The following is a 26044-nucleotide window of genomic DNA, read 5'->3' on the forward strand; positions in this document are numbered from 1 at the left end:
TTTGAAGAACCTAAAAATGAAGTGTTTTTTCATAAAGACAAGCATTACGTTTGGAGGGAAAGGAGGAAACCTTGCAGAGTGAGAACATCACGCTGGGAAGTATGGGGTTTGACAGCATCATGCTGTGGATTCAGTTTGCTGCAGGATAGATTAGTGCTCTTCAGAAGATAAATGGTTCCATGACAAAGACCATTGTGCAGAAATATTCAAGTAACATCTTAAAGATTGGGTACAAATGGGTCTTCCAAATGGACAATGATCTTAAACATACAGCCAAACTGCTTACAAAGTGGCTTAAAAATAACAAAGTCAATCATTTAACGTGCCATCCCAACACCCTGATTTCAATCTAATAGAAATTATATGAGCAAAGCTGATGTGGTGTGTGTGAGCAAGGCAGTGTAAAAAACTGACTTACCTGTTCTGTTAGGAGAAATGGACCTAAACTCAAGCAAACGTCCACATTCTTGTTGTGGAATCATGTTTAGTGATAACACCCAAAACATTTCACCCAACGTGTATATCCATCCATCCATTCATTTTGTATATCCGCTTCTTCCATACTGGGTCACGGGGGAGCTGGTGCCTATCTCCAGTTGAGATGACAGGGTACACCCTGAACAGGTCGCCAGTCCATCGCAGCCAACTCGTACAGTTTAAAGACATTTTTAACTAATTATCTTGCTCATTCATTCATTTAACAAATGTAAATCATTTTGTTAATCCAAACTGATCTAAAACAAAACGTGTTTAGTCTGATTTAATGTCAATCTGTAAGGAGAAAATCTTGTGCCTTTGTTTACAGTGTATGTAAATATCAAGTTAAAATGTATATCAGAGTCATTGTAATGCCATGGGTAGGCACTTGAATATAGAACGTATATCAATAGTTGCACTAACCCTGCCTTATTCCTTCTGAACAACAATCTTTGCAATCTCAGAGTTGCAAAAGCAATTATCTCAAAACGTAGCATGAATGCAATCATAGAGCTGTACTTCAAGACAATTCCAAGTTAAATAAATCCAAAAATAACTTAGCAGACATGAAACGGATCCTTCAAATGCACTGATAAAACACACAATTAGAAAATTTCCATTTAATTTCGTTTCAGTCACGTAGCTGTCCTATCTGTTGATTGTGCTCTCTGCAGAGGACCTGCACAGCTGAAATGAAGTAAAGCTGGTTTGTGGGAAGTCGTCAACCCCCTGAGGAGGAAACAAGACAAACATGATAAGAAGCTGTCTGTAAAATTACAGACTTCAGGCAGCTCTTAATTGAGTTCAGTTCAGGGTTGAGAAAAATAAGGTCAGTTCATCACTTAAGCTCTTCCAAGGAGGGTGATGCCTCCTGCATTCCTGCACAGCAAAAGAGACTGATAACTACACTGAACTCAATGTTTGCAAAAACAAATCTATAAAAGACAATCATATCTTTGCTGGAATTTATGAGCAGAAAAACATTAGTTATTATGTTGACACACTGCAGCACTCTAAGCAAACAATGAGAAAACTGATGCCAATAAAATCAACATTGGATTCATTATTTTTGAAACTGCTCATGAAATTCGGATAAACCACTGTAAATCTATAAATCAGTGCACTGCAGAGACTTTAAACCCAGTTTTGACACCTAAAACTCAACAGCTAAACTGTACAAGAACAAAGATTAATAAAAACACAAGTAACGATTGCCCTACATTTGTAATTGGTTAAGCATTTTGAGACCTCTGAATAATGTTTTTGTTGTTAAAGATTTAGGCTGTAACAAATGAAACATGTTACAGCTTTCCAAGCCGGTGCAAGAAAGCACTATTGGCATACCACATTCCCTTTTCCTTTTCCCATAGTTTATGAGCAATCAGCAGCATGCAAGCAACATCTTGAGTGTAAATCTTTTCATTGCAAGTGGCTGCCATCGCATCGAGGAGCTGGCTGGTCCCTCAGGTTGCTCTGCTCGCATCATAAATCCTCAAGCATCTGAGGTCAATCTGTCTTTCACATCCATGAAATACCAAGGCTGCCTTAAGGCCGTGGTTTCCAAATGTTGGTCTCATATCAAATGTCCGGTGTGCGTGGGTGTGCACGTATATGTATTCTAGCATTCTGCTGGAATACATATTAGTGCAAGGATTTTTTTTCCAATCTGCACCTGCAACAATATGAAAATCTAGAGTTAATAGATGCTGTCGTTCTTTACAAAAGTTTAATATATCCCTCAAAAACTGCAAGATAATGTTCAACCAAAGAGATTTCTTTTCTAGTGGCTGAATCTAGTGAACAACTGATCTTTAAAGACAAGTCACCTTATTTGCAGTTTTTCTTTTTTTAGTTGTCTTAAGGATAGCGGTCTCACGATTGCTATGCTAATTGTATTCTCAGAAGATTAAAAATTTGTAAAAAAAAGAAAAAGCACAAAGCAGCTGAAAACATTTATGAAATTTGCCAAAGAGTGACAGCATTAGTCACAGAGCACTCCAAAAAGACAAAATTAGTGATAACAAAGTCCCAGCTTAATGTAAGGGTGTAAGCCAAGGATGTATATGGTGATATATCCTGTGGTGAGCCTTGTTAACCATTTATTTCCCACAATAGCAAATCAACAAATAGTCATTAAAAAATAGATTTTTTTCAGTATTTAGGCAGATCTACTTTCTGTTCCTATTCTGACCAGCATTTTTGCTCTGATGTGCACAGCCATTGATTTAAGAAATCAATTTTTGGATGTTGGCAGAAATTTAGTAGTGACAGAGGACACACAAAAGTAAATAATCATGTTAAAGAAATGCATGTTCTAACCTGAAAATTGTATCCTCACAAACAACACCAGGTGACCCTGGTGTAATCTGACTGCTGACTTTGCTAGAACTATCTATCATCACTGTGGTATGAACTGCGTGGTGCCCTTGTTCTTCCTTGGCTTGGTTGAAGCAAAGATTTTCTGTTTTTCAGACATTACCTTTTTGCAGAACAAATTGCTTAATATTCCTATTTACTTTCATAAAGCTCATCCACATTTCCGGTTTAGAGGATGTTTGAAGAAATGTGAGAATGCTCACTGAATACTTTTCCTTGAACAGCCCTACATTCATTTGAATTGGTGCCATTTAGTGCCACACATGCAATTTAAAAAAAGAAAGAATATTATTGCATCATTAAACAATACTTGAGTCATAAATCCATAAATGAACTACATTTTAGAAAAGTCTAAATAAAAAACTCCCATTTTTTAAAGTGTGTGTGAGCCTACAGGTTCTAAATCTGCAAAAAAAAAGGAAACCTCAATAAAAATTTTAGGAAAACAATAAGAGGTTTTTTGCAAATAATGGGTAAGTTGTTCATCAATGCACTGTTTTTTCAAATATAATTTCAGTGAAATCAGACAGTTATAAATATCCAGCTCAAAAGTACTACAAATCTCCATGTATACAGGTCCTTCTCAAAAAATTAGCATATTGTGATAAAGTTCATTATTTTCCATAATGTCATGATGAAAATTTAACATTCATATATTTTAGATTCATTGCACACTAACTGAAATATTTCAGGTCTTTTATTGTCTTAATACGGATGATTTTGGCATACAGCTCATGAAAACCCAAAATTCCTATCTCACAAAATTAGCATATCATTAAAAGGGTCTCTAAATGAGCTATGAACCTCATCATCTGAATCAATGAGTTAACTCTAAACTCCTGCAAAAGATTCCTGAGGCCTTTAAAACTCCCAGCCTGGTTCATCACTCAAAACCCCAATCATGGGTAAGACTGCCGACCTGACTGCTGTCCAGAAGGCCACTATTGATACCCTCAAGCAAGAGGGTAAGACACTGAAATAAATTTCTGAACAAATAGGCTGTTCCCAGAGTGCTGTATCAAGGCACCTCAGTGGGAAGTCTGTGGGAAGGAAAAGGTGTGGCAGAAAACGCTGCACAACGAGAAGAGGTGACCGGACCCTGAGGAAGATTGTGGAGAAGGGCCAATTCCAGACCTTGGGGGACCTGCGGAAGCAGTGGACTGAGTCTGGAGTAGAAACATCCAGAGCCACCGTGCACAGGCGTGTGCAGGAAATGGGCTACAGGTGCCGTATTCCCCAGACCTGGGCTACAGAGAAGCAGCACTGGACTGTTGCTCAGTGGTCCAAAGTACTTTTTTCGGATGAAAGCAAATTCTGCATGTCATTCGGAAATTAAGGTGCCAGAGTCTGGAGGAAGACTGGGGAGAAGGAAATGCCAAAATGCCAGAAGTCCAGTGTCAAGTACCCACAGTCAGTGATGGTCTGGGGTGCCGTGTCAGCTGCTGGTGTTGGTCCACTGTGTTTTATCAAGGGCAGGGTCAATGCAGCTAGCTATCAGGAGATTTTGGTGCACTTCATGCTTCCATCTGCTGAAAAGCTTTATGGAGATGAAGATTTCATTTTTCAGCACGACCTGGCACCTGCTCACAGTGCTAAAACCACTGGTAAATGGTTTACTGACCATGGTATCACTGTGCTCAATTGGCCTGCCAACTCTCCTGACCTGCACCCCATAGAGAATCTGTGGGATATTGTGAAGAGAACGTTGAGAGACTCAAGACCCAACACTCTGGATGAGCTAAAGGCCGCTATCGAAGCATCCTGGGCCTCCATAAGACCTCAGCAGTGCCACAGGCTGATTGCCTCCATGCCATGCCGCATTGAAGCAGTCATTTCTACAAAAGGATTCCCGACCAAGGATTGACTGCATAACTGTACATGATTATTTGAAGGTTGACGTTTTTTGTATTAAAAACACTTTTCTTTTATTGGTCGGATGAAATATGCTAATTTTGTGAGATAGGAATTTTGGGTTTTCATGAGCTGTATGCCAAAATCATCCGTATTAAGACAATAAAAGACCTGAAATATTTCAGTTAGTGTGCAATGAATCTAAAATATATGAATATTAAATTTTCATCATTACATTATAGAAAATAATGAACTTTATCCCAATATGCTAATTTTTTGAGAAGGACCTGTAGATCCCCCAGACACAGAAGACATTTGCTCAGAATTCAAAGTCTCCTCCAAGCCAAACTCTGCATTTATTTAATGTGTTTGCAAGTACATACATGCATTAGCTTTCAACTCTACAGCTTCAGCTTGCCACACCCTAACAAAGACTTACCGAATTGACTTCAACACAGTAGCATGCCAGGAACTTTGTATTATAATAAGTCTTGAAACGTCAAAGAGGCAGGCAGAGGCAAAGACATGTCACTGCAGTGAAATATGAGGTCTTTTAATCATAATAAGATGGTACAAAGCAATCAAGATAATTTGTTATGATATTAAGAAGTCATAACTGTCACTTGAGTCATCAAAATTGCAAAGTGAGGTTTAGGTGTCAAATCAATCAACCAGCAAGACCAAATAATCACAGCTTTTCAATTTGTATCGTGCAAGTCGTTTTTTGTACGCTCCAATAATCTTCGTAGTTTTAAAACTTTAAGTTGTAATTGTTGTCGTGAGTTATATGTTTCTAGTCTGAGTACGTATACAGAATCACCAAAGCACTGTAGCATGATTTAGTTAGGCTGCAAGTGAACTGACAGCCAGTGTTTTTTGCTACCTTACAGAATGATGGGAAATTTCTTGAAAGATTTGAGAACATTTTCAAGGTTTTCTCCTCATATATTTTTAAAGGTGACTCCTGCTCAGGCACAGCCTTATTATCTTTTACAGCACGGTTATATCTTAGAAAATCTTTGTTCTGTCTGGTGAAAGATAACACCTCAATAGCTGATGTCAGCACCATCTTATCAAATCATGTCATCACCTTTCTGTATAAATAGAATCCATAAATTCCAAAACTAAAACTAACAAAGTCTCTTCTTTTGTCCAAAGCAGTGCTTCTTTTTGTCCTTTAGTCACATTTGTGTACTTCAGGTTGCACTGTCCAGCACACTATCCCAGGGTTTAATAACCAGTTTGAGTCTTCACACTTTAGTTTAGTTTGCAAGCAGACCTGCATTTAGTATGGCTAAGAGGTGTGCATGATAACCATCATTTTGTGCCACTTGATGCTTGTTAAAACAGTCCTTGTAGTTTAGACCTATAATACCTCTGTCTCTCAGATGTCACATTGTTTAAATTAGGGATGGCGCTGGGCTTGCTGAGGCTTATTTTGGCTCCAGATGACTCTTTAAAAACAAACTGCAAGCCTGGTTTCAGCTCTCAGACTCACCTGAAAGGAATTGTTGATAGTGGAAAACGTTGTTTTGCATAAAAATACTTTGTAAAACAAGAATATTTGTGATTGAGAAAGGGCTTTTAAACGTGGTGTTGAATGTCTGCACACAGTGCCTTTCAAAACTATTCAGACCTTTTGCACTTTTTCACATTTTGTCGTACTCGTACTCGTCTTCCGCTTTATCCGGGACCGGGTCGCGGGGGCAGCAGACTCAGCAGAGACGCCCAGACGTCCTTCTCCCCAGACACCTCTTCCAGCTCCTCCGGGGGGAGCCCAAGGCGTTCCCAGGCCAGCCAAGAGACATAGTCCCTCCAGCGTGTCCTGGGCCTCCTCCCGGCGGGACCTGCCTGGATCACCTCCCGAGGAAGTCGTCCAGGAGGCATCCGGTATAGATGCCCGAGCCACCTCAACTTGCTCCTCTCGATGTGGAGGAGCCAGGAGCAGCGGCTGTACTCCGAGCTCCTCACCCTATCTCTAAGGGATGCCTGGCCACCCTACGGAAGAAGCTCATTTCAGCCGCTTGTATGCGGGATCTCGTTCTTTCGGTCATGACCCAAAGTTCATGGCCATAGGTGAGGGTAGGAACGTAGACCGACCGGTAAATTGAGAGCTTCGCTTTTCGGCTCAGCTCTCTCTTCACCACAATGGACCGGCACAGCGCTCCCATTACTGTGGCAGCTGCACCGATCCGTCTTTGGATCTCCCGCTCCATTCTTCCCTCACTTGTGAACAAGACCCCGAGATACTTAAACTCCTCCACTTGAGGCAGGAACTCCCCTCCAACCTGAAGAGGACAAGCCACCCTTTTCCGGTCAAGAACCATGGACTCGGACTTGGAGGAGCTGATCTTCATCCCAGCCGCTTTACACTCAGCTGCGAACCGCCCCAGTGCATGCTGTAGGTCTTGGCTAGAGGGGGCCAGCAGGACCACGTCATCTGCAAAAAGAAGAGACGAAATCCTCTGGTCCCCAAACCAGACCCCCTCCGGCCCTTGGCTGCGCCTAGAAATCCTGTCCATAAAAGTTATGAACAGGACCGGTGACAAAGGGCAGACCTGCCGGAGTCCAACATGCACCAGGAACAGGTCCGACTTAGTGCCGGCAATGCGAACCAAACTCCTGCTCCGCTTGTACAGAGACCGGATGGCCCCTAATAAAGGGCCCCTGATTCCATACTCCTGGAGCACCCCCCACAGGGCATCACGAGGGACACAGTCGAATGCTTTCTCCAGGTCCACGAAACACATGTGGACCAGTTGGGCAAACTCCCATGAACCCTCGAGTAGCCTGTATAGGGTATAGAGCTGGTCCAGTGTTCCACGTCCGGGACGAAAACCACACTGCTCCTCCTGAAGCCGAGTTTCGACTATCGGCCGGACTCTCCTCTCCAATACCCTGGCATAGGCCTTACCAGGTAGGCTGAGGAGTGTGATCCCCCTGTAGTTGGAACGCACCCTCCGGTCACCCTTCTTATGTAGGAGGACCACCACCCCAGTCTGCCAATCCAGAGGCACTGTCCCCGTCCGCCACGCAATGTTGAAGAGGCGTGTCAACCATGACAGCCCCACAACATCCAGAGATTTGAGGTACTCAGGGCAGATCTCATCCAATCCCGAAGCCCTGCCACCGCGGAGCTTTTTAACCACCTCGGTGACTTCAGCCCGGGTGATGAAAGAATCCAACCCCGAGTCCCCAGCCTCTGTTTCCACCAGGGAATGCGTGATGGCAGGATTGAGGAGATCCTCGAAGTACTCCTTCCACCGCCCGATAATGTTCCCAGTCGAGGTCAGCAGCTCCCCACCCCCACTGTAAACTGTGTTGGTGAAGTACTGCTTCCCCCTCCTGAGGCGCCGGACGGTTTGCCAGAATCGCTTCGGGGCCAACCAGTAGTCCTTCTACATGGCCTCGCCAAACTCCTCCCATGTCCGAGGTTTTGCCTCTGCCACTGCAAGGGCCGCAGCACGCTTGGCCCCACGGTACCCGTCAGCCGCCTCAGGAGTCCCACAAGCCAACCACAGCTGATAGGACTCCTTCTTCAGCTTGACAGCGTCCCTTACTGCCAGTGTCCACCACCAGGTTCGGGGAGTGCCGCCGCGACAGGCACCACAGACCTTACGGCCACAGCTATGGGCGGCAGCATCGACAATAGATGCGGAGAACATGGTCCACTCGGACTCTATGTCTCCAACATCCCTCGGAATCTGGTCAAAGCTCTCCCAGAGGTGAGAGTCGAATACATCCCTGGCCAAGGTGTCCGCCAGACGTTCCCAGCAGACCCTCACTATGCGCTTGGGCCTGCCAAGTCTGTCCGGCTTTCTCCTCGCCCAGCGGATCCAACTCACCACCAGGTGGTGATCAGTGGACAGCTCAGCACCTCTCTTCACCCGAGTGTCCAAAACATGCGGCCGAAGGTCTGATGATATGACAACAAAGTCGATCATTGACCTCCTGCCTAGGGTATCCTGGTGCCAAGTGCACTGATGGACACCCTTATGTTTGAACATGGTATTCATTATGGACAATCCGTGACTAGCACAGAAGTCCAATAACAAAACACCACTCGGTGTTTTGTCACATTACAATAAAAAACTTCAATGTATTTTACTGTGATTTTACTGGGTGGTTCTACAACTTGAGGGGGGGTGTTTATTTGGAAAAATACCAACATACGCCTCACCAGTTTTTGCTTATCAAACCATGTATCATTATACTTCCACTTAAGGACAGTGCAACTTTGTGTTTGTATATTACAAATTGCCATTAAAAAATCATTTAAATCATAAAGGATGTCATTAAAAATGTCAATAAAATACAGTAAAGTTTGTGCTTGTTTCATCACAAAATGTAAAAAAGCTGCATTAAAGACAGAGTGAATGAAGGCCTGTGTGTTTGCAAGCTCTCGTACACACACCTTCTTGATTAATATGTCACACTTCTCTTTAATGATACACCAAAGGCTTGTCGTAACTAACATCTCGCCCCTAAACTGATTGATCTGGGTAATATGATGCTATGTGTTTGAAGATAAAACACAAACATGAGGTGACCACCCCACCAATCTTCCCTTTGTTGACTGGTCACCTTTTAACTTGAGCTCATAATGTGCCATTAGGTCTTTTCTAACACCATACTTTTGTTAGTTTTGAGCAGGACTATCACGCACCAGCATGACGAAACCGATACATGGCTACATGTTGTTTTAAAGAAAACCCAGGGCAAACATATGGGTCATGGGCTGCAGACAGTGACCTGCAACCACGACCCCTATGTCATATCAGTAGCAGCCAAGGGTCAAAAGAAGGAGAGGCTATGACCTGTAATCAGGCTTCATTAGGCAAATTGGGATCCAATTAGCCCCCAGCTCCCCAGCAAAGAAGCTTTAGAGTATGAGAAACACTCAGTCATTATAGTGTCAAAAACTGTGACCAGATAAAGACTTGGTGAAATCCTATTTTCCTGTAGTGTGCTGCAAACAGCTTATGAACGTCAGAACTCCGCTCCAGCAAGTGTGTTATATGCAAACCGACATTCTCTTTTAGTATAACTTCAGGCCAGTATTTGCTGTCTACATTTAAAATGGTTGATGGTGCAGAGCATGGTCAAGGGATAAACCCTTTTATGATTTAGAAGTGTCCAGAGTGACAGTCTGGACTGAAGCTATACATTTCAGAGCCTGGGTTTAGTTAAAGAAGCCCCCCAAGAGCTATTTGCAAAAATCCTTCCTACTTAAGGGGGCAGGGTGGGTGTCTCAACTGGGACTGGCCAGTTCATCTGAGTGGGGACTAATGAAAACAAATGATCTGACAGGGTCCAGAGGTTGAGATCAAGGCTGAAGGTTCCCCCTGCCCCTCTCAATTTCCAGCTTTAGGAGATTAATGAGGGCAGAAACAGTCATTGCTCTGTATCATTTACCCCCCGAGGCCCCTGAAACCTTATGGCTTAAGTGTGCAGTCCACCTGTTGGTCCATTATGACCTCATGACACTGAGCTAGAGGGCATTGCCTCTGAATTGGGTTTGTAAGTCCTCTGTCGTGATCACAGTTCAGACAGCAGCACATTGTATAAAATAGGCTTGACTCCAGCTTTCCTTGACAATACACATAGGGCATTAGTTATCAGTCAAAATATCACCTTCAAAAAGGGAGCAGAAATAATTCGGAACTGTGATTAACTAACATTAAAGATGGAAATATTTTATACCATTGCATGTAACCTTTATACACAAACTGATAATCGAATCAGTTGCAGTTCAGCTATGACATTTTGAAGAGGTCGATTTTTTGCGCAGCCTTTCTGCACATAAATATTTATCGATACAGACAGAGTTAAAAATCTTTGTTTTCCTTATATCTGGTTTTCTTGCATTTTTTAGTCATAACGTAAAAGGACCTCAGAAAGTCAGTGTGACTTGTTATATTTAGGAACAAATTACTAGATATAATCACATTTAATAAATTGTAGCAGAGACCCCAAGTGAAAAATATGCTTTGTCACTGAAGTAGTAGCTTTTCATTAGTAGTGCTGAGGATGATTTGTGGTTTATAAGAGAAGACTGCCACCTTTTGGACAGTTTACATAAAAGCAGAGCACAAAAAATGCAAATTAACGCATACATTTGTTGTTATTTCTGAAACGCAGCAATAAATGAAATACATATTTCAAAATGTTTTAGATGTAAGGTATAAATGCTGTGTCACTGCGCTGCACGGTGGTGCAGTTTCTAGCATGGTTGCCTTGCAGCAAGAAAGTTCTGGGTTCGACTCCTGCAATGGACTGGTGACCTGTCCAGGTTGTACCTTGCCTCTCGCCCGCAGGACACTACAGTTAGGCATCAGCTCCCTCAAGACCTTATACAAAAGAAGCAAGTATAGAGGACAGATGCTGTGTTAACCTTTTATTATATATATATATATTTATTTTTTTTACTTAACCTTTCGTTATACAAGTAAATCTGATTGATACACAAGGTCTCATTTTTATGTGAGACCTGTGTTTTAAAAAGACATACAAAACACACATTAAGCAAAACGTTCTTTAAGTAATGTGCTTTTTTTAAAATAGAACTAAACATGAAATAAAAACAGTAGCAATAACACACTAAGAACAGGAACAGTAAACCATTGATGCTTTCTTCATTTGCCTTAAAATATGTTTAAAATTCTTCAGTTCAATTACGTTGCAAAGCCCCATGTCCTGTTGTAGTTTGTTCAAAGTAGGACAATTAAGAAATGCATTTTCCCAAGAACCAATTGTCATGATGTGGTTTGAGGGCGGACAAAAGTGCAGACAAGAGCTGGGCAGCAGCATGTTGTAAAAGGTTTTAGCTTTATTTCCAGAGGTTTTCAAAAGAAACCAAACAAGGCACTGCAGATACAAAAAAAGTTCTGATCCAAAAACTTACAAGAGGTTCTGCAGGCACATGGAAAAAACTCAGCACTAATACGTGGGTTGAGAACGAGGTGTGACGAACACAAGGAACCAGCAACAAACAATGACACAAAACCAACTAATATACTGAGGGATAACAAAGGGCAGGTAATCAGAGAAAACAGGGAACAGGTGTGACAAGGAGGCAGGGAGGCAGAAGGAACAGGTGAAACAAATACAAAGGCTGAGGATGGGCAAAGTAACTAATAAAAAACAGAAACACAGAGCAAGCAAACCTATAGACAAAGATAAATAATCAAATGGGGAATAAGAAAACTAGAATAATCATGACTAAAGTATCATAGGAACATAGGAACAACAATAACAACCTAAGAACAAACAAAGAACCCATAAAGAAAACCTGAATACAAAAGTAAACAAACCTAACCACACTGACTGAAATAACTGGAAAGGAAACAGAAAATAAACTAGTAAACAAGAAGAGTGCAAAGGAACATATAATAAAACACAATAATACACAAAGATACTAAAGAGAAATAAAACTAGAGAATCCAGGGAAGACCAAGAACCATAATAATTATAATAATAATAATAATGATAAACCATACAAAAAAATAAGAAAACAACCATAAAAGAACTTAAGAAGTAAACACTAGGAGGAGGAAGAGGGAGAAAAGAAAACATGATACAAAAACCAAAATAGAAAAATCTAAGCAAAAGGTAAACAAACACAAAGCCACAAACATAGTCCAAAAATGTCACTCCGTGACACCAATGTATTCTGAGGTTCTGTTTTTCACTAAAAATATAATAAATGTGTCGTCAAACTAAATTTGGTCAGCTGTTACGTTCTAAAGCAACTCCAATTACCACCTCCCACATCCACCAAAATTATTTTTATCAGTATTATTATAATTATTATTTTTATTATTTATCAGTCAGTCAGTCATTTTCTACCGCTTATTCCATAGTGGGTCGCGGGGGAGCTGGTGCCTATCTCCAGCAGTCTATGGGCGAGAGGCAGGGTACACCCTGGACAGGTCGCCAGTCCATCGCAGGGCATTTTTATTATTATTATTTTTGTATTAGTGCATTAGCAGATGCATGCCACTAGATGGGGTTGCTAACTAGGTTCAGTCAAAAACTACGTTGGGTGACGGAGGAATACAGTCTTGTTTTGTTTTATTTTATTTTGCTTTGTCTTTTGATAATACAGCCCTATTTTTAAAAAAAGATATGATATATATACCCCAGAGTGCATATACAAATATATCTAATAGATAGATAGATAGATAGATAGATAGATAGATAGATAGATAGATAGATAGATAGATAGATAGATAGATAGATAGATAGATAGATAGATAGATAGATAGATAGATAGATAGATAGATAAGTGGTTTAGGTGGCCTAAAAATTTGCGTATTTGTGTTGTTGTTTTTTATTATTATTTCAGAAGATCATGATAAAAGCATTAGTAAAACAAATTACAAATTTAGAATTTTGTATCTGCCGAGGCTTCTAAATCTGGAGACTGCATACTACACTTCCCATGTTGCATTGCTGCGCAGCCGCTTCTTGTCACTGCTGTCGCCCTCAGCCTGTGTGTGTGTGTGCCCACCGTGAATTGCTCCAGCATCCCTGCGCAAGAAGCAGGGCAAATATTAATGTGAAAAAATATAAAAATATACCACCTAAAAAGATGTAATCGTGGGATACGATTTCGTGCTGGGCTGTTTGCAATGACGGACGGAAAATATGGAAGAGAGGATTTTGTGCTGAGCCTCTTTAGAGGACGGACCGACGCGCTGAGAGAAATAATGCGGAATATTCCCTCACATTGGTGTTAACGCAGAAAATACAAGATGAAGAAGCAGTTCAATCGAATGCGACAGCTCGCCAACCAAACGGTGGGAAGGTAAGCAAAGCCTCTCAGTGCGCCATTGTCGCCGGGCCAAGTGAAATTGAAAAGAAACCCCCCCTGCCCCCGCCACCTCCTCCTCTTATGGCCCCGTTAGTATTTTTAATAAAATCCAGGCAAATGGGACGTTATTATTTATATGTATGCATATGCAGTTTGCTTATGGATAATATATTGCTAATTAGGTGGGGTTAAAGTAAACCTCGTGTTGAAAACAACACCATGCAGTGTTCCTCTATGCGTAATATCCAGCAGAATATACTACCGCATTGGCAGCGTGTAGGCGCATTGCCCCAGTAGCTCCAACCTGCCCACGGAAAGACATTAAAAATAGACAATCGCAGCAACGCTGGCAGCCTCACCGACACGTCCCCGTTTTTAAAGCAAAATATCAGCTCTGAATCGTTGCAAATTCATATTCAGAGGATTATGCTGTGTTGAAAGGTTCTGCCTGTCACCAAACCTGTCAATAGTTGAGCGTGATTCCGATGGATGGGGAGAGGGCTGCGACGTGAGGAAAGAAATAAAATGGAGAAAAGGCGCAATCTTGTCTTTACGCACAAAAATCATCTGTGAGGAGTGAAACACCATCTAAGCGTGGATAACTTGCTCTGCTAGACGTGAGCAACATTATGGGAATGCTAATTTTGAAGATCTATGTTCGATTTTATTCATTCAACACACTAAGATGTAAAGACTGTCTATATCAGATCATTTAGGTGTCTCTGAAACTCCTCCTATCTTTAGGAATGGATGTGCTGTGACCTTTCACACAGGTCCACTGGGCTTTCCTCTGCGCACAGGGAGAGCAGCTTGTCAAGCAGCACTAGGCCAGAAGGTGTTTTCTGTTCAGCACAGGGGGATTAGGACCAGAAGGCTGGGTCATTATTACTACAAGGTTGCTTAAGTAAAAAGCACTCTGAAGGAGGGGCACACCATGTAAAGCCAGGTCTATGCTATCTTCATAATCAGCCTTTGGTTTAATATGATTTTGCTTGCTGAAGTCTAAGGATTTCTGCACCACTCAGTGTGTGTGTTTGATCCTAGATATATGTGGGCAGGGAGGTTCTTGGATGTCATATGACCAGCTATAAAGGACATTTTTGTGTTTGTTTGGTTGTATTCACTGATAAAGAAAAAAACATATTCTAAATACATTCTCCAAGCTGTTTGTAAAGATCAAAGTTACACTGACGTTTTACAGCCCCTGAACCTTTTCACATGTTGTCACGTTCCAACCACAAGCTTCACTGTATTGTATCAGGACCTTTTTCTGTCATCTGAATGCCAGATTTATGGAGTGCACAACTGATTAATGCTCTCCTTGTAAAGCCTGTAAGTTTTGGTACATGGTGTTGTCTTAGTAGGTCTGTAGCTGTTCCAAATTCTTTCAATTTCTACATCAAGTCTTGAAGATTTTCAAACCTTGGGATATTGTTTTGCAACCTAACCCTATTTTAAACTTGTCCACAACTTTATCCCTGCGCTGTCTGGTGTGTTCCTTGGTCTTCATGATGGGCTTGCTCACTGATGTTATCTGATAAAGTTATTGGGTCTTCAACTAGCAGCTGTATTTATAGTGAGATGATGTCTGTGTGAAATAAACATCTGATAAATAAGTTTAATCTTTTGGCTCAAAGGAAAATTTGAAAATTAAAGCATGTATACTAGAGTAAACCCCGAGCATAAAATAATTAATCTGTTAATGAAAAATAAATAAAATTGACATTTTAATGTCACAATAAAGCACAGCGACCTACAGTTCTCTTTAATATTGACAGGAAGCGTAGTTTATGACGAAAGCTTTGACATCTAATGCACTGAAAATAAAGTGCACCTAGATGACAGTGTATTGAAGTTGAGTTACAGTTATTACTGCTGTGTACATGTTATGTCAAGGCTATGTTTAAACAGGTCATTCAAATTTCTTAACATGAAAGATAAAAAGCCCCTTAAAATGCCATCCACAAAGTATGTGTTCATGGACAGATTTAAAAAGTTGAAGCAGCTTTCATTCTGCATATGCATGCAGGGGTCTATGTGTTCTTGCACCCACTGGCAGTAGGCTGTAAGTGTGGAATCAGTGGGTGGGCAAACATGGGCATTTGCAGATTAATCAGGCATTTTAATGTAGCTTTCACACCTCAAATATTCACATAATGCTAGGCTCTGCTGTCCTTCTGCTCAGTTTCTAGAAGGTTTTTTACTCTCCCATTATGACTCGATGCTTTGTAATTTAGCTTTTCTGTCACGATTTAAGCTCCCCTGAGCAATACCAGATGAAAACGAATGAGCAAATTTTATCATCTGATTTATTGTTCTGCTGACTCAGACCTCGACCTTCTTCAAACTGTGGCACGATTGCTTTGCCGGTTTAAGCTTCTGACCCTCCTGAACTTGAACAGTCTCTGTGGAGTTGGTAGTCGATGCACAGTTCTCACTTTCTTTTCATCCAACTCAGGGTGGAGTTGTATGCTTTATTAACAAGAATATTAATCTCAAAAGAGCATTCAATTATACATATGAACGGATTATTTAAGTATGCGTCTATATCGACCGTTTACTTCTACTTATCAGATTTTAACATGAATAGTCACCCATCATGGCACATCTTTCTCCCTTTACTGTCTTCTGTCTCTTATATGGCAGACAGTAGAGGTCTCCATCTAGTGGAGTAGGTTGGTGTTCAGGTGTGCTGTGTCAGCAGCACTCCGACTCTCTAAACCTGCTTCTGCTGCAGTGTTTAAGATCCATGTTATGTGATCATTAGTTGGACCAGTTACCTGTGCAAAACACAACTTTATAGTGAACAACAAGCTGTCAAGCACACTACACAACTTAAATGAACGCTGTCTTGTAAAAGAGAGCAGACAGGACCAGAGAGTGTTAAAGTGGAAGGAAAAAAATGTTTAATTTCGTTTTTGCATTTCCTTTTAAAATGTCTATGGAATACATTGCACTTATTATGTCCTCATGCATACAGATTGAACAAGCATTGTATTACACTGATTCAGAGAGCTCTTATCCTCCATTTCTCTTGACCTATTTCACTGTACCCATCTCCCAGTCCTATTTAGGTCCACCACAGCCTGGTAAAAGATGTCTTTTAAAACAGCTGAAATCAGATATTTACACAAAATATATAAAAAGACACATTATGTTCTTTTTATCATGGTCAGATTTTGTATCAGACAATTTTTCACTGTGTTCGCTCAGGTAAGACTTTCAGAGTTAAAATTAATTCCTAAATTAAATCTAATTCCTAAACAACAGAATAATGAGATCGAGAATGGTATTACTTTCTTCAAGGTAAGAAGTCAATATACATTTCATTAGAATTTAGTACAATTGTCATTTAAATTGTAAGACTTGGAGCAACCATTTTGGGGATCCTTCCACATGCTTCTCTCTCCTGGCTGATGTTTTGAGATTTTCCTTTAATATCTCCACTTAATGTTCCTTCCTCATGCTGCTCCACCACCACCCCCCTGGATTTCATAGTTAGGATGGTGTTCTCAGGCTTTCAAGCTTCCCCCTGTTGCCTCCAAATGTCATAATGGCCAGTTTGGCCAAACACGTCAATTTTAGTTTCATCAGACCACAGAATATGTCTTCACAGTAAAGGTATTTGTCCCCGAGTGCATTTGCAAACTATGATCTGGCATTTTATGTTGCTTTTAGATTAATGGCTTTGATAAAGGACTCGTGAAACTCCCTTACCAGCTTGAGTCAGCATCTTCACAAGTAATTATATATCTGGTTTCAACTGTATATGATAAGGTCTAAAATGTCTTTGATAGAAGGGAAAAAACACAACAAACTTTCTTTGTCAGTCCTTTTGTTTAGGACTTTACATTAGATAGGTTAAACTGTCACCTTAAAATGCCAGTCATGTTCTACCTCTTCTTTCATAGTGGGTCACTGGGAAGCTGGTGCCTATCTCCAGAAGTCTATGGGTGGGAGGCGGGCTACACCCTGGACAGGTTGCCAGTCCATGGCAGGGCCATGCTCACCGTTGGTGTGAGCATAAAAGAGAGCAAAAGTCCATTCACCTGAAAAAAAACACATTATTGCCAATCAAAATTTTAATGCATGAGCCCCAAAATATTATAGCCTACCAAATAATGCATCCAGGCGGTCCTTTGCAACTGTGATTTTGCACACATTAGATGTGATGATAATTGCAATTCAGTATATTGTGCAGCTCAAGGTACACTAATAAAAATATTTCTGCCAAAACATGACAAAGTTTCTCTTATATCATAGGTCTTATTTTACTAGTTTAGATTTTCAGAAAGCATTGTAATAATCAATAATCAGTTGTAACTTTAAAAATTGATTGATGTGTTAATCTTTGATGGTTACTCTGTATTTGTCTTCAATGAAATGATTATATGTTTTAGAAAAACACTAGAGGGAAACTATTGTCCCATTGTTAGCTAGCTGGTACTTTTCGGACTTAGAGGTCTGTCTCAATTAATTGAATCTATTTATCATTGGCTGTCCAGTATGACATCGCTCTTGATGGGTTGAAACACATCTGACTCAGTAAGGTACTTTTTTTGATTCTGTGATGGCAGTTCTTGTGCTGAATGCTGGCAGATGAAAGCTGGTTCCAAAACTTTAGCACATGCCTTATATTTCCTCCTCTCGGTGTAACATCAGGTATTAAAACTCAGAACTAGCCTATGTAAGGTGTTTCTTTTTAGCCCTGAGAGACCGAATAAACTGTGGATAAAGCCTTAATGAGCTTAGATTATATTTTGAAGGTTCCTCGTCATTTAATGCTCCTTTATATAGTAGTAGTAGAGTAGAATTAGTATAGAATCATTTGTTGAATGGATGATATGGAGGTTTAACTAAAACAGAGAAGCAATGTCAGATATGTGGTCATTTTTTCAAGGTTTTGAAAGGATAGGGAAATATGTATAATATCGGTAAATATTGGTTATAAATATTAGCTGTCTAAAAGCAATATTTATAATGGATAATTTTCATAGCAGGGTATCCCTGATTGTTTCCCTTTACTGTTGCAGTGAGGTTTTATGCTCAATTAACAAACTAAAGAGAACATTTTAGTTGATTAATTTGATTGATTATTATCAAATTGTTATCTATACCCACTTATCCTTCCAGAATCACTATCTCCAGGGGTCATTGGGTGAGAGGTGGGGTACACCCTGGATATGTCGCCAGTCCATCACACATTTGGCATACCGAGTTGACTGAATCTTTAGTGCAGACAGAGCATCAGTGTATCATGAGATAAAGTAACTAACTACTGTAATTGGATAATTGCTACAACATTGACTTAGCACTGGCGTGAATTTCCGAGCAGTGGTACAAATGTGTGGTATATATGGTGTCTCAGAGCTTGGGATCATATTACATATGCTACAGTATCATATGCGCAGAAAGACCCCAAAAGTCACATATCTTCATAAGCTATTAAAACACAAGGCAGAGCCACATTAGTGTGATGAGGCTATATCAGTCATAAGTAATCACCTCACAACATATATGCAACATAGGTTCTCTAAATTAGTAGTTTTGTTTTGTTTTGTTTTGTTAACATCGGATTGTAGTTTAGGTATAATTAAAAGACATGAAAAATGTAGTCAAAAACATTCTCAGCCTGCTCATCTTTACCCAGAACATTTTTACCTCTTTATGATGTTCACCATAACGCTGTGATAAATGCACTCTTCCTACTTGTGCCTTTAGGGGTTGGCCTAAATAGCTCAGCACTTCACAGTCCAATTATCAGAAAATGGCAGCCATTTGTGGGCTGTAGATGTTTTTTTTTTTCTTCACTGCATTGTCTCGCTCTAGGTTTTCGTTTCTGGTCTGACACAGTATTGGAATGCATTGCAGAACCGCTTGCATGCTGGCTCTCAATGAAAGAGTGACATGCAGAAATTCTGAAATAGAGGCTTACAACAAGAGAAAGAAAAGCATGAACAAATGTTACCTCATATATATCTCTGATTTTGTTAATTTGTAATCTGGTGTTTGCATCTTTCTCTTCAAATTGAAAGGGATTAATGCTGGATACTTAAACATGATCATTTATAGGTGAGACATAGGAGGCTTCTTGGCTCCTCCACTTTCTTGTCTTTGCTACCTTATTTAGCCAATAACAAAACAGCAGTATAAACACCTCAGAGCACTCTGTTTTTACTCTAAAGCTCAGTTCTAAGTTGACTTTCTAGACTTTCTCGCTGAAACCCAGACTAGAAAAGAATGTAAAAAGAATGACAACAAATGAAGGCCTTCTCATTTTGATTGTTTCATAAGACTGCAGCATTACCAACAAAATGAGAACATGCCATTCTAGTTTACAGGCAGAGTTGTTGCTGTTGTTGCATTGTGTAATCAGGTGATAACATATGGTGTAAGATACATTTTAATTACTCTTTGTGCCTTTCAGGGATTGCATAATGGTGGTGATAAAGAGCCTTTGTGAAACGACTTGCTATTTTGGCCAAAAAAAGTAAGATGATGTTATTTCAGACAGAAGTCCAGTTTCTCTCTTTCATTATTGCTGTAACTTAAAAAAAATGGTATCTGAAGGAGCCCCTGTAATGGTGGTCAACATCAGCCCTGTTTGATGGGCTTTAAGAACCAGTGGAAATAAAACAGCTCAACATTAAATGTATGTCAATGTGCTGTACAGCCCCAATTAATACTTGATCGGGCCTCTTTTTTTGCAGAAATTACTGCAACGGCCTGGCGTGAAGGTGATCTGCCCCTGACGAGGTGTTAGGGAAGCCTGAGTTGCTTTAATTGGGCCTTAAGCCCATCTGCATTGTTAGCTCTGGTGTCTCTCATCCTCCTCTTGACAATACTCCACAATTCTCTAAGGTGTTTTTGTTTGCCAAGTTTAATCAAGCAGAATAATACCATGATCATCTAGGTGTTGGTACCAGACTTTTTCCTTCCACTAGAGTTTTCATTTAAATACTTGGATACGCCACTCTATGAATAGCTTCTTTAGCATCTCTGCCTCATTATTCCTATGGAAGCTGCCAGTGACTGTCTGCTGGTGAACTATGCAGACTGGAGTGTTCCCTATGGTTGTGTGGGCCATAACATTGCTGTCATAAAGCAATCTTTTGTAACTGGTCTCATGTAATGTCTTAATTTGCTGAATACTAGGGCTAGTATTGGACTAGGGTGTCATTCTTGTTAGAAAAAAACTGCTAAGCAGACCGCTGACTCCCTGTCAAGCATGCCCACTTCCTTACATTCAGCAATGTCAGTCTGCTGAGAAAAGGAAGCATTAATCCAACAATAAATTTTCTGTTTTGTTTACTTCACTGGTGTTCTTGTTCGTTGTTTTTTATTTCATTTATTCTAAAAAATAAAGATCTAAAAGATTCCCTCTCCTTTGTCAATACAGTGATTGTAATTTCTTTTAGTTTGGTTGACTAGAAACACTCACTTGGTATTATGTGTTTCATCACATTTGCTTGCCAACTCACATGTAAAATTTTCAAAGCTGTGAAGGGATTTGAAAACGACAAATAAAAAGAGTCATTTTTTTTTTTAATGCTATATTTTTGCTTTTTATTCACATTTTGCTTTGTTTTATTTTACTTCACACTCTCTTCCATTAGACATAATTTTCCTGTTAGGTGCGTGAACTTGGAAGCAAAATAAATGCATTGAGGTCTCAGTGCAAAAAACCTTTCGAAATTATTTACCATAAGTAAAGCAATTAGGAATAAGTGAATGATTGTGGTTCCACTGAAACATTAAAAAAAGCTGGAGGCTCTCCTGTTCTTTCACTCTCTCTGGACATATGTGCTTTTTCTGTTTGCACTGCTTGCTACTGTGCATGCAAGTGTGTTGCTTCTCTCACATTTATTATTGCATACTTGACAGAACTGTGACCTAGTTTGCTGGACAACTACAGTAAGTGGGTTTCTCTGTTTTAAAACTTGATATTGCGTCAGCCCCACCCCCCTGCTTTTGTCATATGGGAGTAACCCAAGCAAGGCTCTAGATGCACGACAGGGGACTGCTGAAAACAAAAAGTATCCAATGGAGAATATTTAGAGAGCATTTCCAAATGCAGACATGCTGTGAGTTTGCCTGTGTGTATGCGTGGCTGCATGCGTCTCCCATGCCAGCGCTCCAGGCTGCGTGGTGCCCTGCTGAGGCCCAGGGCCACCATTCTGCCACTTTACCCTTCCCAAGCAGCACAGGGCCATGCATCTAGTTAGCTCTCCCTTCAGGCTGTGCATCTTTTTTAGCTGGATTAGCAGCAGAAGAATGGACACCCTCTTTGCTTTTTTTTTCAGAGAATGGTCAGATTTCCAACAGCAGACAGTTGGTTTTCTATTGATGCAATATGTTTGTGAGCACAGAAGTTATTTTGTGCACATTTTGTCCATGTACACATGGATTATGCAGGCTTTCATAAGCATGGACTGTGCTAAGGGGCAGAGGGTGCAGCTGTCCAACATTAACATGTCTCAAGATAGAAATATGTATTATATAAGTTTTGTTTTATGGGGAATCTGCAGTTGAAATGGTCAGCTGTGTGTTTGATGGACGTTTTGGCTCCAACCTAATGGAATGTACCAGATGCAAAATGAACTGCATTGCTTCCCATACAAATGTGACCATTTTAGTCCAGATATCCTTAAGCTATTCAGATCTTTGTTTTTAGTAGCCCTGTGTTAATTTTATCAACTAAGGTGGAGTGTATGATGTTCAAAGTGTTGCAGCTACATATTCTCTGTGCAAATGTTATCTATGGTTTTTCCTCTAATTTCAGCACTTGTCCATGTTTACTTTGCTAAGATTTCAAAACGGTCTCACAAGAGGTGGATGGAAATAAAAAGGAGCTTAAAAGAATGTTTCAAGTTTGTGAATTAACAGTAAATTTTCTTTTTTTGTCTTATGTGCATCAGTCCTTATATTCAAAGTTGTCTGTGCACACATTTGTCATCAGGAGCTTTAGGTAAAGGAATGCCTGTGCTGTGGCAGATGGTTGGCATAAACCTGGCAGCATCTTTAATCGTCTCCATGAGTACACCGCCCACATGGCTGCCAACTCTCCCACGTGTTTACTTTTCCTCCCAGTGCGCAATCTGCACACTGTTTGCCGAGAGGAAAATCACTCCTCACCTCAGTCTTCTCTCTCAGGCTTTAGCTTCATATCAGGGTCCTTAGAACCAAGCAGGCTCCCACAGGCTGGTCATGCTTTTCATCTGTGTCTTCAAGGGTTGATTAAGTATGTTTGTTTCTTCTAAAGAGGAAATGCCACCAACTGATAACAAACAGAATGAGACAGTTTTCTTTTTGAAGATAGGCTTTAATCCTTTTTACATCAATCTTGATGTCTTAGATGTTTACTTTTTAAATGTCACTTCCTTTGTTTTAAATGTGAAATGTAAATGTCTTCTTGTTTTTTGCCTAACCTTTCAATATCCACACCATCTGCATGTTCCAAGAAGACCTGTGCACAGACCTTAATAAGTTAAGCCCCATTTTACGCCAAATTCAGAGTGCCGATGCCTTTCAAGACTGAGCATCATGTGGTCGTAACAAATTGAAAAAACCTCATTTCAGTATGGAGGCAACAATGTCCTTACCTAGCTCAAAGGTTTGCCCCTTCTTGGCTATCGTATGAGGATGATATGTCAATGTGTATTAGATCTGTACTAGGATGTTCCTCAAAATCTGAGTATATTGACTATACAGGTCCTTCTCAAAATATTAGCATATTGTGATAAAGTTCATTATTTTCCATAATGTCATGATGAAAATTTAACATTCATATATTTTAGATTCATTGCACACTAACTGAAATATTTTAGGTCTTTTATTGTCTTAATACGGATGATTTTGGCATACAGCTCATGAAAACCCAAAATTCCTATCTCACAAAATTAGCATATCATTAAAAGGGTCTCTAAACGAGCTATGAACCTAATCATCTGAATCAACGAGTTAACTCTAAACACCTGCAAAAGATTCCTGAGGCCTTTAAAACTCCCAGCCTGGTTCATCACTCAAAACCCCAATCATGGGTAAGACTGCCAACCTGATTGCTGTCCAGAAGGCCACTATTGACACCCTCAAGCAAGAGGGTAAGACACAGAAAGAAATTTCTGCATGAATAGGCTGTTCCCAGAGTGCTGTATCAAGGCACCTCAGTGGGAAGTCTGTGGGAAGGAAAAAGTGTGGCAGAAAACGCTGCACAACGAGAAGAGGTGACCGGACCCTGAGGAAGATTGTGGAGAAGGGCCGATTCCAGACCTTGGGGGACCTGCGGAAGCAGTGGACTGAGTCTGGAGTAGAAACATCCAGAGCCACCGTGCACAGGCGTGTGCAGGAAATGGGCTACAGGTGCCGCATTCCCCAGGTCAAGCCACTTTTGAACCAGAAACAGCGGCAGAAGCGCCTGACCTGGGCTACAGAGAAGCAGCACTGGACTGTTGCTCAGTGGTCCAAAGTACTTTTTTCGGATGAAAGCAAATTCTGCATGTCATTCGGAAATCAAGGTGCCAGAGTCTGGAGGAAGACTGGGGAGAAGGAAATGCCAAAATGCCAGAAGTCCAGTGTCAAGTACCCACAGTCAGTGATGGTCTGGGGTGCCGTGTCAGCTGCTGGTGTTGGTCCACTGTGTTTTATCAAGGGCAGGGTCAATGCAGCTAGCTATCAGGAGATTTTGGAGCACTTCATGCTTCCATCTGCTGAAAAGCTTTATGGAGATGAAGATTTCATTTTTCAGCATCACCTGGCACCTGCTCACAGTGCCAAAACCACTGGTAACAATGGTTTACTGACCATGGTATCACTGTGCTCAATTGGCCTGCCAACTCTCCTGACCTGAACCCCATAGAGAATCTGTGGGATATTGTGAAGAGAACGTTGAGAGACTCAAGACCCAACACTCTGGATGAGCTAAAGGCCGCTATCGAAGCATCCTGGGCCTCCATAAGACCTCAGCAGTGCCACAGGCTGATTGCCTCCATGCCACGCCGCATTGAAGCAGTCATTTCTGCCAAAGGATTCCCGACCAAGTATTGAGTGCATAACTGTACATGATTATTTGAAGGTTGACGTTTTTTGTATTAAAAACACTTTTCTTTTATTGGTCGGATGAAATATGCTAATTTTGTGAGATAGGAATTTTGGGTTTTCATGAGCTGTATGCCAAAATCATCCGTATTAAGACAATAAAAGACCTGAAATATTTCAGTTAGTGTGCAATGAATCTAAAAAATATGAATGTTAAATTTTCATCATTACATTATGGAAAATAATGAACTTTATCACAACATACTAATATTTTGAGAAGGACCTGTATAGTGGTAGGTTTCTGGACCTCTTCATCATTAGTTTCAGGCTTGCTGTGGAGGAGGAACCACCATGAGTAGTTTTGTCATCTTAGCAGGCTGAGAGGATGCAGGTGATGTGGTCTCTGAACAGATGCAACACACTGTTCTGTGCTCTTATTTTAGCAAATGCAGTCTGAAGGATTCATGCACAAACAATACTAAATCTGTGTTTTGTTATTGCTTTGAGCTGATCTCACCAAGGCTCTGAGGCCTATATTTTTTTATGAGTAGTGTTGCTGCTATTGTAAATTTATATCATAAACCCCATGATCCACCGCTCATACTTTTTCCTCCCTTCCTGCCTCATTGTCAAATATGATACCATAGCTTCCCTTTAACAGCATACGATTTGAACTTTTACAGAAGCCAGGGGATTTCACAACTATTTTTGATGTCCTAACATCCAGTCTAGATGCAATTTGGAGATGTATGTGCTTCTCCTCAGCTGGAAACCTTACTACATCGGCAGCACAGTGCTTGAAGCACCACTAGCTCATTGTGGGCATGATGCTGTTGTAGCCTTTTCAAAATGCTTCTGCCACAACTATGTATCTGATGCAGCCCTAGAAGATGTCTTTAAAACTGCAAACACCTCCTATGTTCTGGCTGATTTCTCATGTCAGTGTGCTGTCAGCCCTGTGTGAAGTGGGAGAGTTTTTTAATAACTGACGTCATTAAAGTACAGCTCTCAGTTGTTGGCAAGAAGAAGTTCATAAAAACCAAACATTTGCTTACAGTAATTTCTAGACAGTAACCTGGTCAGATCTGCCATAGTGTGTGGTTTGTCAAACTTATGATCATATGTCAAACATGAAAAGGGGAATTTAAGCTGTAAGCTGTTGTTTTTGTCATGATAAATATTAGGAGAACAAACAAAGATCTTGCCCATTCTTTTACTAAAGATTAATTCTCATTCATTATTTGCTGCTGAGATTGGCATGGTTCAGGCACAATTGAAGGAAGGGACTGTGCAGACAGGAAGTGGAAGTGCAGAGCGAATATTTTTACTGCCGGGTGGATGCTGGGGGTACGCAGGTGTGGTTCGTTGAGACATTCTGCATTTCCCTGTTAGCCTGAAGCACTCTTTTATTTCTAACCAAGTGTCACTCAATTGAATTGTCTCCATTTAGGTGGTGTAGAGATCTAAATTACTATAAAATCTATTTTTAGA

General features: G+C 40.6%; 1 protein-coding gene across 1 annotated transcript in view; it reads left to right on the forward strand.

Moving 5' to 3' along the window:
- The first annotated feature begins 13190 nt into the window (after positions 1 to 13190).
- The window catches only part of LOC124862516 (rho GTPase-activating protein 44-like), a 35727-nt gene continuing 22873 nt past the window's right edge, over positions 13191 to 26044 (forward strand). The window contains exon 1 of the mRNA XM_047356478.1: positions 13191 to 13513. Within this exon, the coding sequence (XP_047212434.1) occupies positions 13461 to 13513 (53 nt within the window). The 5' untranslated portion in view covers positions 13191 to 13460. The remainder of the gene's footprint in view (positions 13514 to 26044) is intronic.

The sequence above is a fragment of the Girardinichthys multiradiatus genome, chromosome X (assembly GCF_021462225.1).
Source record: "Girardinichthys multiradiatus isolate DD_20200921_A chromosome X, DD_fGirMul_XY1, whole genome shotgun sequence".
Lineage (NCBI taxonomy): Eukaryota > Metazoa > Chordata > Actinopteri > Cyprinodontiformes > Goodeidae > Girardinichthys > Girardinichthys multiradiatus.